The sequence below is a fragment of the Manihot esculenta genome, chromosome 9, assembly GCF_001659605.2.
Source record: "Manihot esculenta cultivar AM560-2 chromosome 9, M.esculenta_v8, whole genome shotgun sequence".
NCBI classification, from domain to species: Eukaryota; Viridiplantae; Streptophyta; class Magnoliopsida; order Malpighiales; family Euphorbiaceae; genus Manihot; species Manihot esculenta.
This window is the reverse complement of record NC_035169.2, coordinates 7,674,968-7,693,387: the sequence shown is the minus strand read 5'-3', so window position 1 is coordinate 7,693,387 and position 18,420 is coordinate 7,674,968. Positions and strand designations below refer to the sequence as shown.

At 28.8% G+C, this 18,420-nt stretch overlaps 3 protein-coding genes across 3 annotated transcripts; all 3 read right to left on the bottom strand.

The window, feature by feature from the left end:
• Positions 1–2,618: 2,618 nt before the first annotated feature.
• Positions 2,619–4,480, bottom strand: LOC110622480. Its single transcript, XM_021766984.2, has one exon. It carries the CDS (start codon positions 4,089–4,091, stop codon positions 3,450–3,452), a length of 642 nt encoding a protein of 213 aa, XP_021622676.1. The 5' UTR covers positions 4,092–4,480; the 3' UTR covers positions 2,619–3,449.
• A 2,850-nt stretch (positions 4,481–7,330) lies between these two features.
• LOC110623667 lies at positions 7,331–8,815 on the bottom strand. The gene is made up of 2 exons (XM_021768673.2): positions 7,883–8,815; positions 7,331–7,801 (listed from the first exon to the last, which is right to left on the bottom strand). The coding sequence occupies exons 1-2, from the start codon at positions 8,016–8,018 to the stop codon at positions 7,587–7,589; spliced, it is 351 nt and encodes a 116-aa protein (XP_021624365.1). The 5' UTR covers positions 8,019–8,815; the 3' UTR covers positions 7,331–7,586.
• Positions 8,816–13,523: 4,708 nt separating this feature from the next.
• LOC110622142 (sucrose-phosphatase 1) lies at positions 13,524–17,760 on the bottom strand. The gene is made up of 9 exons (XM_021766549.2): positions 17,625–17,760; positions 16,931–17,011; positions 16,540–16,839; positions 16,247–16,348; positions 15,849–16,043; positions 15,431–15,721; positions 14,489–14,675; positions 14,042–14,088; positions 13,524–13,966 (listed from the first exon to the last, which is right to left on the bottom strand). The coding sequence occupies exons 2-9, from the start codon at positions 16,988–16,990 to the stop codon at positions 13,865–13,867; spliced, it is 1,284 nt and encodes a 427-aa protein (XP_021622241.1). The 5' UTR covers positions 16,991–17,011; positions 17,625–17,760; the 3' UTR covers positions 13,524–13,864.
• Between the last annotated feature and the right edge of the window lie 660 nt (positions 17,761–18,420).

Sequence of the window (18,420 nt, the reverse complement as noted above, 5' to 3'; positions counted from 1 at the left end):
AGACGAGACATGGCTATTTATTGGTTGGCTCTGATTGTTCGATTGTTTGTCGGATTCCTCTTTCTCTTTTTCGTTTGTTTCTTTTCTATAATTATTGGGTTGGAAAACAAACCTCCACCATCCCACAACAGGCATCATCTTTTTATTATTATTTATTTTTATTTTTAATTAATTAATTATTACTTATTTTAATATTATAAAAAATTACTATTTAATTTTTATAATATAAAAAAATTTTAATTTTAAAAAAATATTAAAATAACTTTAATATTTTAAAAAATTTATTACTTTTAATTTTAAAAAAATTTACTAATTAATTTTATTATTAAATATTTTATTATTTAATTTTTATAATTTTAAAATATTTATTAATTGATCACTTAAATTTTAAAAAAAAATTATTAATTAATTTCTTAAATTTTTTTTGTCATAATTTGATTTTCTTCCCACTGTTTTGAAGTCCATAAATGGAGTATCAAAGTCAAGAAACGGAAACCTTGTAGGTAGAGTGGGTGACAAATTAAAGTTATAATTTGACTTCAATTAGCTTTGTATTTAGTCATTTTCAGAATTTGTGAAGTTTCAATTTCCAGTTAACTATTATAAAAGAAAGAAATAAAATTACTACTTAATTTTTATAACATAAAAAAACTCATTAATTAATATATTAATTTTTAAAAATATATTAAATATTTTTAATATTTTAAAAAATTTATTAATTAATTTTAAAAAATTTATCAATTAATTTTTTAAATTTTTAAAAAATTTATTAATTAGTTATCTATGTAAATGTTTGGTGGTTGATTAGGAAAGAGATGTGATGGGTTTGGTAAGAAAAGTAAGAGCTTTGATGGGTCCTTTTTCCCTTTCTCAATTATGGGTTTCCAAACCACAAATGACATTATTCTTGAAAACTATCTGAAGCTACGGTTGAGCAGTATTCGGTTTGAAACTGAAAAAATCGACCGAATCGATTTAAAATTTTAATTTGATTTTTTATACATTTTAATTCGATTCGATTTTTAATTTCAAATATTTTAATTATTTTGGTTCGATTCGATTTTAATCAGAAAAAAATCGAAAAAATCGAACCAAACCGATTAGTGATAATAATATATTTTTTTCAATAGTATTAAGATTAAAATATTTTAATTAAATTTTAAAATATTAAAAATAAAGTGTAAAAAATAAAAAAATTATTAAAAATCGAAACCGATCAAACCGAACCGAATCGAATCGAATCAGACCGGTTCGGTTCGATTCGGTTTCTGACCAAAATTAATTCGGTTCGGTTTTCATAAACATTAAAATTTCAATTTTCGGTTTATTCGGTTCGATTCATTTTTTAACCGAACCAACCGAATTCTCACCCCTACCTGCAGCAGCTCCATAAAATTTGGAAACTTTTTAAGCAGAAGTTTCAAACGCAAACCTAAATGGATCAGCAAAAACACATTTGAAAATTCTCTAATAATCAGAGTTTGATTTTTCTCCCCTTTCCAACTACCTATCAATAAAAGGAACAGAAGAAAAAAGAGTTAATATTGTTATTTTCAATTTTTTTATTAAAATATTACTGTTTAAATTTATTAATTCAAAATAATTTTCATATGATGTGAAAATTATTCCACTTATTACGTGTATCTATGATTTTAATTCATAAAAATAATGCCAAGGAGAGTTCTGAAATTTTTTAAATTATCTTGGTGTATTTAGGTAATTTACCTTCAACTCTAAATAAATAAAAAAAATTATTATTAAGTCCTTAAATCTTTAAAAAATTTATTGGTTTATCCATATTTGAAAATTATATACCATTAACCTATATTTAATATTTTTAATCCATATAATTTTAACTATACATATTATTTAATTAATATAAATTTAAATATTCATTTTTAATCTTTTTAATAAAATTTAAATAAATTGACTAATAGTTTTTTAATATATTAAATAACTTAATTTTAAAAATATAGAGATATTACTACTCATGTAATTTTGATATATAAATACGAATTAGTAAATTTTCAAAAATTTATAAACTTGATAATAATTCTCTTATAACTAAATATTATTTTTATAGCAATAAATTACTCTTCCATTCTATTTAATTCTCAAAAAAATTTACTTTTAATTTCAATATTTCAACTTTAAGTATATTAATATTTTTTTTAAATATTTATAAGTCAAATTATTTATATTTATTTTTAGATAATCACTTTTTAATAATAATTAGTAATAGCTATTTTTATTTATCTTAATTTATGCGATTAAATTTATATATTAGATTTTTTTTTGAAATGGTAAATTATTTAAATTTATAAAAATAAATTGCCAATTTTTAGTGAAAAAGAGTATTATGAATAATGATTAGATTATTTAATGTTTTCATAACTATTTAAATATAAAAAAAATATCTACAAAAAAGTATTCATTTTACCTTCGCTTAAAAAATAAAAGATAAATTATATTTTAATTTTTAAATTATTAATTAATAAAATTATAAAGAAAAATCTCTAATTTAAACAGTAAAAATTTTAAATATTTAATTTTAAAAATAATAAAATATTTATAAATTATGTTAAAATTCAGGATGAAATTGTAATTTATCAAAAACAAATAAACAACTCGCTTAAAGGGCTGTAGTTTTTTATAGGTATCAAATTCAGACGGCTTGTCGTTTCCCAACTCTTATGTTGCAAATGATCCATTTTCTGTTTGAGGAAGATGTCAAAAGGAAAAGTAGCTAAGTTGAGGAGCTGTGGCTGTGGTTTAGAAAAAGACGAGAAGAAACGACATAAACAGTTCAACTACCTGTTCATAATTCTAACCAATATTTTGACATTTCAATTAATGATTTTTTTTTAAAAAAAAAATCACATTAAATATAAAAAAAGAAGGAGCAAAATCACAAAATCATTATAATATAAGATTTGTATTTTTTTTATGTGTGTTTCCATTCAAAAATTTCACACTAATTAATTACAAAGCAAACTCAATCTTACAGTAATACAATCTACATTACATCCACTAAGCATGGATTATTTTCTCCAGTAGCTTCATCAACTCATAAATTATAGCACTAAAATTTAAGAAAGAAAACACAAAAACCCTTTCAACTCTCCTTTTCTTTCCAACCAAACAACATTGACAAGAAAATGAGGGAAATTTTCAAAAAAAACAAACAAGGAAAATATAAACAACAAGCCAAAAAGAAAAAAGAAAAAAAAAGTTAAATTTTTACCCATTTGAAGTAAGATAATTCTTAATTCTTAATTCTTACTTCTATCCGATTTATGATGGATTAAAAATATAAATATATGGATCTAGCTTATTTTGTCTTGAATTGTCGATGAATCGAATCGAGTTTAATCAAGAATTTTGCCGGAAACTTAATCTATAACTGTTTAACGTATGGTGATTCTCTGTGAATTCTGATTCAAGGAATCTCATTTTTGAGATGGACTTCTCCAGAAACCAGTACTGTAAAAATTCTCCCACATCTCCTTCTCTAGCTTCTCAATTGCTTCCTCCTCCTCCTCCGCCTCGGAATCTGACCTGACGTCGAGAAGATCATGGAGACCCGTCGACGGATGAATTAGTATGTCGGAATCATCAAACACGCAGCGGCACCTCTTTGCCCTCACCGGCAGCAACCCTTTCTTGATTAGCTCCTTCATACGCTTCCTCCTCAAAGCGCGGCGGCAGAGACCAGCAGGAACTTTGTAGACAGTTAGATATACAAGGTTTACTAACGTATATGGACAACAGCAGCATATGGAGGCACACTCGGCTGTCGTACCTCCGGCTAGTTCAGCGAAACGGCCGCTGGGAAATGAGTCGGTGGAAGCGGAACGTGTGTGTCGATGAAGTGGACGATTTCCCTTGTTTAAGGAGGCAGAAGAAGGTGGCGGTGGATGGATATGTATCTTGCGAGACTTGAAAGCTTGCTTCGTGGCGGGGGCAGGTGGGGCAGCAACGGCGGCGCCGGAGTTTTCAATTTCAAAAATCATGGTATTAACAAATGGTGAATGTGGAGGAAATGAAGATTTTCTCTCGATCTGGGGGAAACTTGATGGGTTTACGTGCATGACTAAAGAAAATAAAAAAAAAAAAAGAATCAATCAAATCCGATGCAAAACGAGAACAAGGCAGATCTACAAACCATTCTTCTCCTGTTAGTGATAGAGCAAAATAAGACGACGGCGGTGGAGGTGGGGAAGAACACGGCGGAAACCCAGCCTCAAAAGAGGCTGGGAAAGGGAAGAGGTGGAGGCAAAGCGAGGAAGAAGAAGATGGTGGGGATGGAAAGTGACCAGAAGAGATTTTATTGCAAGATTATTGTAATTGCAAAAAATAAAATAAAATTTAATAATCAGTTTGGATTTTGATAGATTCTTGATTTTATTTGGTGGTATATAAATATGAGATTGAAGATTGAATATAGAAAAAAAAAGTCTGAGAAAAATAGAAAGAGAGAGATTTTGATTTGTGGATGTAAGAGAAAAGGATTGACTTTTTGTATAAGAGAAATTACCTGTGGTGAAGAAATGGTTTCAAAGAGATTAATTACTATTATTATTAACATGGAATCCAAGTCTCTCAAAATATAAAGCTAAATTTGAATGGAATTAGAATTAGCTGATTTATTTAAAGAATTATATTTTTTAAAAAATAAAAAAATTATTAATGTTCTACTTATTATATTTTTTTATATAAATTTACAAAATATAAGAAAGTAGCATATTTTTTATTTATAATTATAAATATATTTTAATATTGAACTACATTAATTATTATTTGATTTGAAATCAAATTAAATCTTTTGATTTTAAAAAATAAATTAAACAAATTTCTAAGATCTTTAAAAAAACACCAATTAAAATTTTTTTCCTCAATTTTACTCATTAAAAATTCATAAATATCTAAAATATTCATTTTTAGTGTTAAAAACAATTTTAAAAGAGTAATTTTGAGGAAAGAAAAATTCCTCTCTTACCATTATTAAACACAAGGGATAATAGAAAAAAAAATCTGAATTATTTATTTTTTTTAATAAATATATTGTAAATTATAAAAATTAATTAATATATCCTAAACTAATTAACTAAATTTATTTATAATTAGAAAGAAATGCTACATTATCATCTCAATCAACATCAAAATTAATATTTTAATAACTTAAAATAAATAATTATAAAAAAACTCCAAATTTTACTAATTACATTCTAAACTTTTTACTTTAATAAATATATTTGAAATTAATTTTTTTTATTTGATTTAATTTTTAATGTTAGTTTAATTTATTTATAATTTTGAATGAAATATTTCTAGGAGCCAGTAACTTATTTGCTCATATTGTTTTCAATGATAAAAGCAACTTCTTATATAATTATAGTTTATAAGTATTGTGATAATATTATATCTAATAAATTAAAAATTATAATTTTTATTATCTAAAAAATTAATTAAACTTAACATATATATTTTAGTAGAAATGAAAATTAATAATCGATCTAATTAATCGGAAATAGTTTATAAGGATTGGGAATGGTCAGTCAGTTTCAGTCTGGGGGCAACCCTGGTTGAGAGAGCTGCCTGAGTCCCTGGTTTCCACAACCCCTCCTTTGAACTATGCTAGAGTTGTTGTTTCAGATCTCATAATTAACCACAGATGGAACGAGAGTTTAATTGCACAGATGTTCAACGAAAGAGATAGAAGTTGTATTTTGAACATCCCTCTTAGTCTTTCATCGTGTTCTGATACATGGTGCTGGAAATTCGAGTCCAAATGTCACTATTCGGTTAAGAGTGCATATAGGTTCCTGGTTGATGGCTTTCAACATAGGGAAGGGAGCGAGATATGGAAAAGGTTCTAGAAAGCTAAAGTTCCCCCAAAAGTGCTCAATTTCTGCTGGCGGGCTCTAGTTAATGTTGTCCCTTGCCTCTCGTCACTTCAGTCCAAGAGAGTCCCAGTTGATCCTTCATGCCCGTTGTGTCATGTAGCCCCTGAGAATGTCTTGCATATTCTGATTCAGTGCCCTTTTGCCCGCAGCTGCTGGTTAAGCTCGCCGTTGGGTTGGCCTGCGCCTTCTGCATCTTCTTTAAATGAGTAGTTTTCTTTAGCCTTCTCTTCTGCTTCTGTGGAAAATGCCTCCCTTATGCTAATGATCTTATGGGCTTTGTGGCAAAATAGGAACAATGTTGTATGGAAGGGCCAAGGTCAGATTGCGAGTGGTGTGTTCTTCATGGCTCTGAATTTTTTGCAGCAATGGAAAGCAGTCCGGGTCGTGTCCTTAGTAAGCACCATTGTCGATCCGGCTCGCCCGATCTGGTCTCCTCCGCCACACGGTTGGATCAAGGCGAACATTGACGCCTCTTTAAGCTTGCAACGAGGTTCGGTAGGTTTCGGTTGTGTAATCCGGACGGATGATGGGAGTTTTGTGGCCGCTAGAGCAGGCTCTTTTTATAGCCAGATGGATGCAAAGTGTGCTGAAGCTATAGCATTCCGGGAAGCATTGAGCTGGATTAAAGAGTGTGGATGGGATCGAGTTCTTTTCGAATTGGATGCTCAGGTACTTGTGATGTCAGTTAATTGTGTTTTGTTAGATGATTTATCGTCTTTTGGCCTTTTGGTTCAAGATTGTAAACTGCTTCTATCTAGTTATGAGGAAGCAAAGTGTGTTTTTGTTCATAGATCTGCGAATGATGTCGCTCATGTTCTAGCAACATCGGCTCATTCTGAGTCAGGTCAAGGAGTTTATTGATATCCCTCCTCCTCATATTGTTTCTTTATTCTCTTTGAATTAATGAAGTTTTCTTATTATTTCTTTGTTAGATCTATTAAACTAATTATTAATTTTTCGTCTAGCAAAAGTGAATATAATAAATATAACTTTTTTTTTTTTTAATCCCTGTGAAAATAAAAACAAGTCTTAAAGGATAAAATGGATATATTTTTATTTTATAATTATTATTGATTATAGGAACATTACACATGTATATTTCAAAAATAAAAGAGAAAAATTAATATAGTTTTCTGGTTTTTGTTTTTTGAAAAGAAAATCAATAATAATATTTACAAATATTTTTCCTTTTAAGGGTTTCTTTAGAACCGTTTTAGTTAAGTTTTAAAAAATTATTATTTATTTAATTATTAATTCAATAATATTTAATATTTTTATTTAATTTTATCTATTTTTTTATTTTTTTAATCAAAACCGAATTAATCATTTAAAATTTAAATTCAACCGGTACCAAACCATAAATTTCCTAACCGCTTTAAAAAACTAAAACCATTTTTGAACAGTTAAAGATCAGACTGATTTCCATTCAATCGCAAATCAGATCAAATTGCGGATTTCAAAAATCTAAACCGGCCTTAGGCCCGGCCTACCCACACTCAAACCCAAAAGGAAAAAGAAAAATCCATTAATTCCTAGACAGATTCGACAATTCCCATTGGAATGAGAAGATCTTTATATCTATGGAATTTCTAAGATTAGCAAACAGAAAAATGAAGCAAGATTTTTTTAACTATTTTCTAGACAAAAACCAACCAGTGATGGAGTTTCTGGAAATCAAAATCAGGCAGATATGTAGCAACCTTTCTGCAGGGTTCTGTACTCCAAAATCCCTTTATAAAGTATCTGCCTATTTACAGGCATGGTCTCCAGGGCTTCTCCATCTTCTGTTATTCTCAACAAATGCTTGTCACAATCTTCTTCATTCTCTGGCAATGGCTCTATCACATCTTCTGCAAATCGCACCCTCTTCTTTGCTTGAAATCCTCTCTTTGACCCTATATCAAACACTTTATTAACAATGGATTCCAAGCTTAGATCTTTTTGGAAACTGGAAAATAAGAGGAAAGGAAACATACCCATTAATTCAAATTCAACCTTTTTCATGAAATCGGAGACTAGACGTTCGTTGAGTTGGTGAGCAATGAGAATTACACTGCCTGCTGAAATTGCAAAGGCAGCCATACAACCGAGTCCTACTATAGAACTTGTCATTTTTCTTTTTAATTTTCTCTCTTAAAAACGTTGAAAGAATGAATATTTCATGGCATTAAAGAAGCCAATATGGAAAAAGCCAGTGGGAATATCAGAAGAAAGGACGAACATTTATTTAAGTTCCAGGACAAAATGGAGAAAAATATGTTACTTGTTTTAAATGTGAAAGTGCAAGATGGTAGAGGAAAGACTTTCTCTCTCGCCTATTACAATGATACAATAATATTAAGCCAAAAAAACTTCTGTGGGGTATGTCAAAATTAACAAATATGTCCTATTATTTTTAAAATTCAATAGTTTTTTTTTTTCAAAGATATAATTCATAGATTGACAAACAGACTAAAGCTTTACAAAGAGAGCCCAAACAACAAACTCTTTAGAGCAAGATTAACAAAAAAAGAATACACATAAAGTCCAATCCACAAAGCCTAGATTTTGCATCCAATTTGATCCGAAAAGAAAATCTGAATGTTCAGAACCTCAAAGCCCTAAAATTTTCTCTACCTCAAGTCACGTTGACTAGCCTTCGGCCACATCTGATGGTGAGAACAAACTCCTTTTATTGAAGCTAAAAAGGCAGAAAATGTATATTGAAGCATCCGAAGCCAAACAACTAGAAAAATATATGAGAACTTACAAAGAGTTCAAAAGGAAGTCCGACCCTCCAGATCTATCGACCAAGGAAAGCACATAGTCAGACCAGGAGAGGGAGGCTATAAGATTGAAAAAGATCTTCAGTGTCTCAACCGCGTATTTCAAGTCTAAGCTCCGCGAGCTATCGTCCTACATCAACTGTAGGTTTAGATCAAAAGCAGAGACCACCCCAATCCTCTACTTGCATGCAATAATTATTAAGAAAGAACCAAGAAAAAAATAACATAAACGACATATCAAAAGACAAAACTTTCAGAACCTCATATTCATTAACAAAACCAAAGAAAAAATTAAGGAGAAGCAAATCTAAAAGAACACCTTAATATAGCCATCAGATCTGTAAAAAAAACCAAGTATATACAAACCACGCAAGGGTAGAGAAGGGGATACCCACATTCCCGGATAAGAGGAAACCCACTTTAGCGGCAGAAAGAGAGACTGGCTCTTAGAAAGAACTCTCCTCTTGAGAGAAAATCTCTAGCCAAACTAGAACTATAAGCAAACCCAATAATTTAATCTATGTATTTTGCATCAATCAAATTGAATGTGTTAATTTTAATATATCTTAGCAATACAAAATTAATTTATCCTAATAATAATGTTTAACATGAAAAATAAAAAAACATATATGAAGATTATTTATCATATGATCCTTTTATTTTTTTTTCATATAGATAATTGTATTGATATAGAATTTTTTATTTTATGATATAAATTTCTATTGAAGAGTTCATGTAGAATCTCCGAATATAGTAGTTTCTGAATCTCACAGGATCTTAATCCTGTGATGCTGAAACAGAATCTATCAATCCAACTTACTTGTGGTCAATGCTCTGAATTAACAATTCAAATCTTCTTGTTCTCTGATTCTAGATTCTAATTATATTACTGTATGTAGGGGTGTAAATGAATTAAACTGTTCGTGAGTTATTCAAGATTCGACTCGATAAAAACTCGATCGGACTCGACTCGTTTTCTAAATGAGCCGAGTTCGAGCTCACTTTTTAGACTCGTTTAATAAACGAATTGAGCTTAAGTTTAGTAGTATTCGGCCCGTTTAGACTCGCGAGCTCGGCTCGTTTTCAAGCTCCTGAACAGACTCACAAACTCGTGAATAGGCTCGCGAACAAGTTCATGAGCAGATTCATGAACAAACTCGTGAGTTCGCCGATACTAATCCTACATCAAAAGTTGAAGGGATATGGAGGATTATAACTTTTTTGTAAAACTTTATATATACTTTTTTTCATTAGTTTTGGATTTGAGAAATTTTAATTAAATAAAAAAAATTAATTTAAAATTCTTTTATCGATCTTATAATTTAAATTTTATTTTTAATTTAAATTTATTTAAATTTAAATTATATTGAACTTGTTTATAATATAATTGAACTCAAATTCGAACCTAAATGAGCTCAAATTTTTTAATGGAATTTGAGTTGACTCGTTAATGTGATAAACGAATTTATTACGAATTGAGTTCGAACCGAATTCGATTTTAATATTTATTTTATGAATCGAACTCGAGTTTATAAATGAAATTCGAGCTTATAAATGAAACTTGAGTCGAACTCGAATTTTTAAATTTATTTTCTAATCAAGTCTGAACTTTATCAAAACTCGGCTCGGTTGAATTATAATCCTAAGTGTACGGTGGTTATGTATCAATATTCTTTAAATTTTATTGTATAAAAAAAATATATGTAAGTTACTTTGATATTATTTATGAAAAATTAGTATTGAATTAATTGATAAATCATAATTCAAACTTCAAATTAATTCAAATTTAATAAAATTTAAACGAGCAAAGCTCAGTAAAAAAAAATTAAAGCACCACACTTGAACTTTTGAATTTCAATTCGGATCGATTTATTTTGCACCCTTTGTGGAAAGTAGAAATGGTAACGAGGTGAGAGATATTTTTAATAAAATGTTTAAAGGGAAATGTTCATAACAATTTTAATTTTTAATTTTTTTTTATAATTGTATTTTTAATTTTTTTTAATAAAATACTCTATACTAATGATTTTTTTAATAATTGTATTATTCGTTTATATTTTCATTGAAAATTAATACAAAAAATTAATTTAATATAAAAAATTTCAAATAAATAAATAAAAATTCTAAATAAAGTTGTTCAATCCCCTGCATTTCTATTATTTGATATAAAATTAATACAAAGAATCAGTTCAATATAAAAAATTTTAGATAAATAAATAAAAATTCTAAATAAAGTTGTTCAATTCCTCTATATTTCTATTATTTATTATTGTGGACTGAATGCTGAAATTTAGTCACTATATCTATTTTTTAATTTAAATATTATTTTAATTAGGATTTTTTTATTAATTAAGAAATTTATTATATTAAAAATGGATTTTTTTGTTAAATTTTAACGGAAATATGGACGAAACGTAGAATTGTAAAAATATTATTAGTATAAAATATTTTTATTGAAAAAAATTAAGAATACAATCATAAAAAAAAAAATTATAATGTAGGATTTTTATCCGCATTATCTAATATTTAATAAAACATATGAATATAAACATTTATTATGTGCATTTGTTGATGGATAAAACATATGAATATTTAATAATAATAATAATAATAATAATAATAATAATAATAATATTATTATTATTATTATTATTATTATTATTATTATTATTATTAAGTTACGGTTAGTTGATGTGTTTTTTTTAAGAAAATAAAACTCCTAATTGTATTAATAAAATTTTATTAAACAAAAAGAGATATCATCTCAAAATCAGCCGTTAGAGTACTATTACGACTAACCCATTTTACAGAAATATCAATTGTCGAGTTTAATAAAAATTTACAATCATTCAAAATTAAATCTAGTGTATAAGATAATTTAGCAAAAATACTTTTAAAATACCTGTCTAAACCCCTGTATAAGATAATTTGGTAAAGATACTCTTCGTTTTTTCTCATCTCTCGAGTATAAATCATTAAAGTCTCCCGAACAAAACCACAGAAAAAAGTTTTTACGAGATAAAACTCGAATAAGATTTTAAAACTGACGTGGTCGTTGCGATTTCGAAAACCCATAATAACTTGTAAATCTCCATTGAATATTACCTTCCGAAACAACCGAATCAATAAAATTTGAAGAAAAGTTAACCACAGAAACAGATTCATTACTTTTTCACATTAACAAAATGTCTCCTTCCAATTCTTGTCTATTGACTGAGCAACCATCAAAATGTAAAAAATTACGAAAAAATTTCATACGAGAAGTAAGAGATTTTGTTTCCATAAAAAATAAAATGTTCGACTTGTAACTAGAAATCAAATCCTTCAATACAATAACTGTCCGAGAATTGCCACCATAAATCTATCAAAGAGGTCTGTATATTCTGAAAATTGATTGAATTGTATGTGAGAAATATCCCCACCATACAGAAATTATAAGTGACTCGGAATATTTCTGAAGTTCTTAATAGGGACAACAACATATTTTTCTTCATTGATAGTCAATTGACGCAGATCGTTTTTCAGATCATCTTTCATAGGGAAGGGGAAAGAAGAAGTTAGATTTAAGGAAGAGAAAAATGCGAGAGTATGAGTCACAAAATGACTATGTAGGGAAAATTTTTTCGAAATATTCCATTTGTTTTATAAAAATTCTAAAAAATTAGTTAGTTGATGTGTTATATGCCAGTTTTGTATTTTAGGAGCACCCTCTGAGCTTTTTTATGTTAATTTTTGTATTGTTATATTTCTTTTATTTAATTTTTTCACTTAAAATTTTAAAATGTAAATGAGTATGGGAGACGATTTGGTGATTTAGGGGTAATATGAACCTTACTTATTTAGTTTTAATTATTTGAAATTAATAAAAAATAATTTATAAAATATCAAAATCTTTGTTGATAAAAAGTAATTTATAAAATTTTATTAATTATATGACTAATTAATAATTATTAAAACAATTAATATTATTGAAGGGGATTTAATTCAAGAATCAAACTAGTCAAACTGATGATTGCAAACTCAGAATTGATGTATATTCATTCACTAACTATGAATTTGGGGATAAAATGATTTTGTGTTTTCCATCAAAAGCATTATGAATAAAAAATTTTAAATTTTAACAAAGATGGTCAAAGAAATAGCAACGCCAGTGTTACTTTTCACTATGGAGCAAAACTTTGATTGTTGATGGATGATATTACTAAGTAAACCCTAATGTACTAGGTAATGTAATTATATTTAATGGTGTTTAGAATTTTTATTTTAAGTGTTTTTAAGTATTAAATCTTTTTTATTATTATTATTTTATTTTATCAAATTTTATATAAGAATTTTAAAATGTTTAGAAGCTCTAATTTCTAAAAAATATCCAAATTAAAATAAGAAAGAAAAATTCCATTTGATGCTTGTTTTGTGTTAGTGTCCACTTTGCATTGAACTTAATGTATATATTAATTGAAGAACTAAAAAATAAGATTAATATAATAGAAACATGAATTAAACCTAAAATTTCAAATTTAGGAATATACTTTAATCATTTAAGAAATTTTAACAGTTGATCATAAATCTTAATAAGTTCCCGTTAATTTGATATCATAAAAAATAGATATTGATTTTATTAATTTATTTATTTATTTTAATTAGTTTAAATTGACCATATTCAACCTATTTCTCATAGAAACAGTATTTCTCTCATCATTTATTACTTGTTAACAAATCTGTAGAATCACATGCTTGTATAGATATTTGCACAAAACATACTAAATCGTCAACAAAAGGTTGAATTTAAATTTTTTATCCTTCATTATTATAATTTATTTTGCATTTCTTAACACTATATAACATTAACAAATGGCTAAAATTAATTGTTCATTCAATGTTATAAGAATTAGCTCTAGAGTTTGTTTGTTTATAGTATAGAGCCACAAGCTATGCATAGCATAATTATAAGAAAAATCTCCAAATGAATCCACCTATAGAAGCAACATTGGAAATGAAAGTTTCTCATGGAAGACATTGTATGAACGATAAGTTTTTCATTAATTTCTATTGACGTAATCATTTATTAGAACTCATCTTCATCAATCAAAGATTTCAAAACTGGAATGTTTCTCATTCCATTGCTTTTATTTTAATGGATGCTGTCTAAGCATTTGCCATCTGGAGCACTAGTGTGAAGTTGCAGGCAAAAATCTAGAAGAGCCAGGTTGATTGATCTTCAGCTCCTGATCCCTCCAACCATGTCTGATGCATGTGCATATAAGTTGCCCCCGCTGGAGCAGAATCACCACAATTCTAAAACACACACAAAAATCAATTATGTCAGAGAAGCACTTGTCTTCAGCATAAATCACAAGTCTCAAATTTTACCTGTATCTTTAATATAGCAGTGGTCACACAACCTTGCTGCTCATCACCTGCAAGAGTTTAAAATTGACTACTTGATAGAGAATAGACAAAATCTTGCAGGCATATGCACAAAAACTTGGCACTCAAGAGGTATGGATTCAGAAATTTTTCTTTCCTGAGGTTAAGATTTTCCCTTTTTGTTTTTTTTTTTAATAAAAAGAGACGATGTTTATATGTGTGTATATAAAAGTTTTTTTTTTTTTAAGTAAAAAAGTGAGGGGTCAATTTTTCCAAAAACTTACATTTGGTAATACAGTGCAGAAGAAATTATCTCTCTGGTTTTAGAAAAAGAAAAAGGACAATTGCATCAACCGGCAGACAATGTATCATACGATGCACACAAGAAAGCAGCAAAAGAGAATACATTTCAACATCATCATCATTATTGTTACAAGTTAGAAATCTGACCTGATAACTCCCATTGATTGAACTTTACTAGCCATGTATCTGAACCAATCTTCTTAGGTAATATCTGATCAACCCAAATTCGAAACAGCTTGCCCTGTTTGTCACCAAAGTGACACCTTAACCCATTTATAGCATCATGCAGAGAGAGCTCAGAACCAGAAGGATGGACAAGGATACCAGACGGATCCTGCCAACAAAACGGGAAGTGATCAGAGATTAATACATGGTAGTTTCTAGAATCCTGAGGTTAGTAGCCCAGACAACGCCTAAATTTGGAAGACAATCAAGACATCCACATGAGGAAACTGCAACTGATCAATAAACTATACAAGTAAAGGATGATAGAAAAGTTTTAATGCAAGAGCTGAACTCCATAACTATATTTGAAATCTATAACATTTTCAGGAAAATCATCCACCAATTTGACAGTTTATTCAACAATTATAAATATCCTTGGCAAGATTCTCATCTTTATTGACACCAGTGTCAAATCCACCAATAGATACAAGTAGTGAAACAATCTGCATTCAGATAATTGACATTCACTTAACAGGATTGTAATTTATCATGCATGTCTATCGCTCTCCATAATTTCAGAAATTCAAAAAGGGCCTTGACTGTTGACAGGTTGGGATTGTCAAGATCTCAGGGCTCAGGCTCACTCTTGCTTACCATACAAATGAATTTAATCCCAAAGTTTTCTAGAAAATAAAATCTAGCTCATATTCTATAATCCCAGCAGTTCACTCGTTAACCCTATTTTTTGTGTAAGAATCTATTTTTAGATGAATGTTCAAAAATATTTCACACAAAATAGAACACAAAAGAAAGAAGTGATAGACGGGAAAAGAAAAAGGAAACAAAAAGAAAATAAAATTAAGAATCTTCGAGGATATTGCATGGTAAAAACGTAGAATAAGGAAAAGAGGGTATTAAACATACACAATCAGCTTTCCGGCTTGCCAAGTACATCTCACAATTCTCAACTTCTGCACGTCTCCACTTCTCAAGGAACAGGAAAAATTTCACCAGTACATTGTTAGGACTAACATTTTCCAACTCATGGTTTGAAAAATCTGTTGAATCTCTTGGAGAAGTATTTGGACCAAGTTTAAAATGACCAATGGCTTGTATAATCCCAGCTGCACACCTTTCAGTTGCATGAATTACTTTAGGATTATTTTTAGCATTTTCAGCGTGCCACTGCAACAGTTCTTCTTGTGCATTACTAACCTGAACAACACACAGATCAATTTGGTGAAAAACTTAGAAAGGAAAAAACTTGTTAAGGTAACTTAATTTTCCCAAAGCAGAGATTGGTGAACAGTAATTATAACAAAGAACTAAACAAATTTCCTACCATGACTCCGTATACATCTGGAATGCTGAATAGTTCAGCATCATTTCCAGAATCACCACATACTAGAGTGTTGTTGGGTAGTTTTCCCTCGGCCTTAAACTTCTTGTGCAAATATGCAAGAGCCTGGCCTTTGCCAGCACCTTGTGGTAGTATGTCCAAATCCATTCCTCCACTGTAAATTATTTTGACATCCAACTGAAGAAAAAAAGGGGAAAGAAAGATATTGGAAGCCAAATTAATAAACACAACAGAAGAAAAAGGAAATGACAGGAGAAAAGATGGAAGAGAATAATGAAGTGGAAGAAGATCCCAACACTGTTAAAATTTGTATCGAGGAAGAACACATTCGTACTTAGGAAAAAATAAAAAGTATTCATGGTCAAAACTTGAAGTCTTACCCCACGTTTTCCCAATATCTCTGAAAGTGACTTCGTTACAGTCTGAGCCTTATCTTTATCAACATAAAAGCTAACCTTGTGTGGTCGTTGCTCTGTTTCTGCCTGCAGTATTGAATTAATTTCAATCATTCAGCGATTGCAAATACGAAACCCACTTCATGATGAACAAGATGGTCTTTTCTAACTATTATAATTCGAGATAATATCAAATGTGAAGCATCAAACTAAATAGCCATCGATGAAGCAAAACCTTTAAAATGGAAAACCAAATGCCATTATCTTTTAATTTATACCTGAAGAGTAAGTTCAGGGAACTTGCTTGTTTCCTCAGTGACTATGTTCCTATCCCATTTTTTATTCAGACATTCAACCCAACCATCATCTGGCACCATCTTGTTACCATATGTTATCTCAGTTCCCACAGACATTATGGTTATATCAGGAGTTAACATGGGCTTCTCTTTCCTCAGCTGTTTGTAAAGTGTAGGTGACCTTCCAGTGGAAAAGCACAATAGAGAATCATGACGATAATGGACTTCCCATAACGCATTGAACCTAAGAATCGACATGTTCTCAGGATCATGATGATCAACCTGCAACAACATAAAATTGTCCAATCAAACAGCAGCAGCAAGGAAAGATAGGTAAGTAAACAAGCAGAAACCAAAAAATCATAGAACCTACCATTGTATGATCAAGATCAGAAACTATCATGAGGCGAGCAGGAGCCTTAAGCCTATCCATTCCTATCCCAAACCAAAGCCCCTACAACGAAAACACATCAGCAACGATATTCCATTACAGTAATGAATATATTCTAAATTTTGTTGCTAATATAGTAACTAATATCATATATTGTTATATTGAAGCTATGAGAACGGAAAAAATGTCCAATTTTAAGACTGAATTTGGAAAAAGCCTGCCAAATCTCAAACAAAGTGTAATTAAGAATCAACAGTTTCATTAAGTTGAAGCAGAGTCTAACAACTGAATGAAATCCTAACACATAAAACTGCATGGGAGAAAACAGAAAGAAAATTAGCATTGCCAAGAGCTCAAAAAATTTTCAAAAAACCCCTGATGGATTCCTGTTGTTAATTCAGATTCACAAAAAAAGAAAAATGCATTCTTCCGTCTTATCAATTACAACAAATTCCCAAAAAACAAAACCAAGCTAAAAATTAAAAAGAAATATCACTTCTCACGGCAAAAACAACTCTAGAATAAAAAATTCACATACTTTTTTGTTTCCCACGATTTCTAAGCAACCAAACAGAATACAACTAATCAAAAAGCCAAAAGTTAGGGAGACATGAGAGAAAAGCAATGTGAAAAATGAAAATGAAGGAAATTGAAATGGAAGGAAAACTGAAAGTACCTAATCGGAACGAAAAGAGAAGATTTGCTTTCGTGACCTTTGAATATTGATTTGAGATAAATGGAAGAGAGAATTGGATCCAAGTTCGTTAAAGAGAGGAACATAAATGCTAAGCAAAACATCAAAATTTTCATAAAATCGGTTTTTGGATACATGTACGGAAAAAGATAGGGCCACGTGTGTAAGTGGGCCCACCAGTTTGGCTTCACGGTGATGAACTGATTCTCGTGCCCACCAAGAATTATTTTATATATATATATATATATATATATTTGTGTTCTCTTACAGTTGTCGCTTAGATATGCCTTCACCTGTGCTGAAAATCAGGAGCTTCAAAGGATGGGAAATTTACAATTTAGTTAGATATATTGAAAATTTTATTAATTAGTTTTTTTATTTAAAAAATATTAAAAATTTCCAAATTTTTTAAAAAGTTTATTTTTAATAAAATAAAAAATAAATTCAGTAGCGTTTACTTAATAAATTATTTTTATATTAATTTTAATTATTATTTATTTTACTATTTAATTTTTATATATCAATATATATTAGACTTTTTTTATAATATTTAATAATTAAAATTAATAAAAAATAAATTAATATATTTTTTTAAAATTTATAAATATTTTAATATATTAATTAAAATTAAAAAACTAATTAACTAATTTTTCTATTTCATAAGAATCAAATAATAATTTGTTAAAAAAAGAATCGAGTGAAATTGAGACTTAAAAATGTTTAGAGTTAAATTCTTGACATTTTTTCTTGCTAGAATTAAATTTGATTTAAATTTATT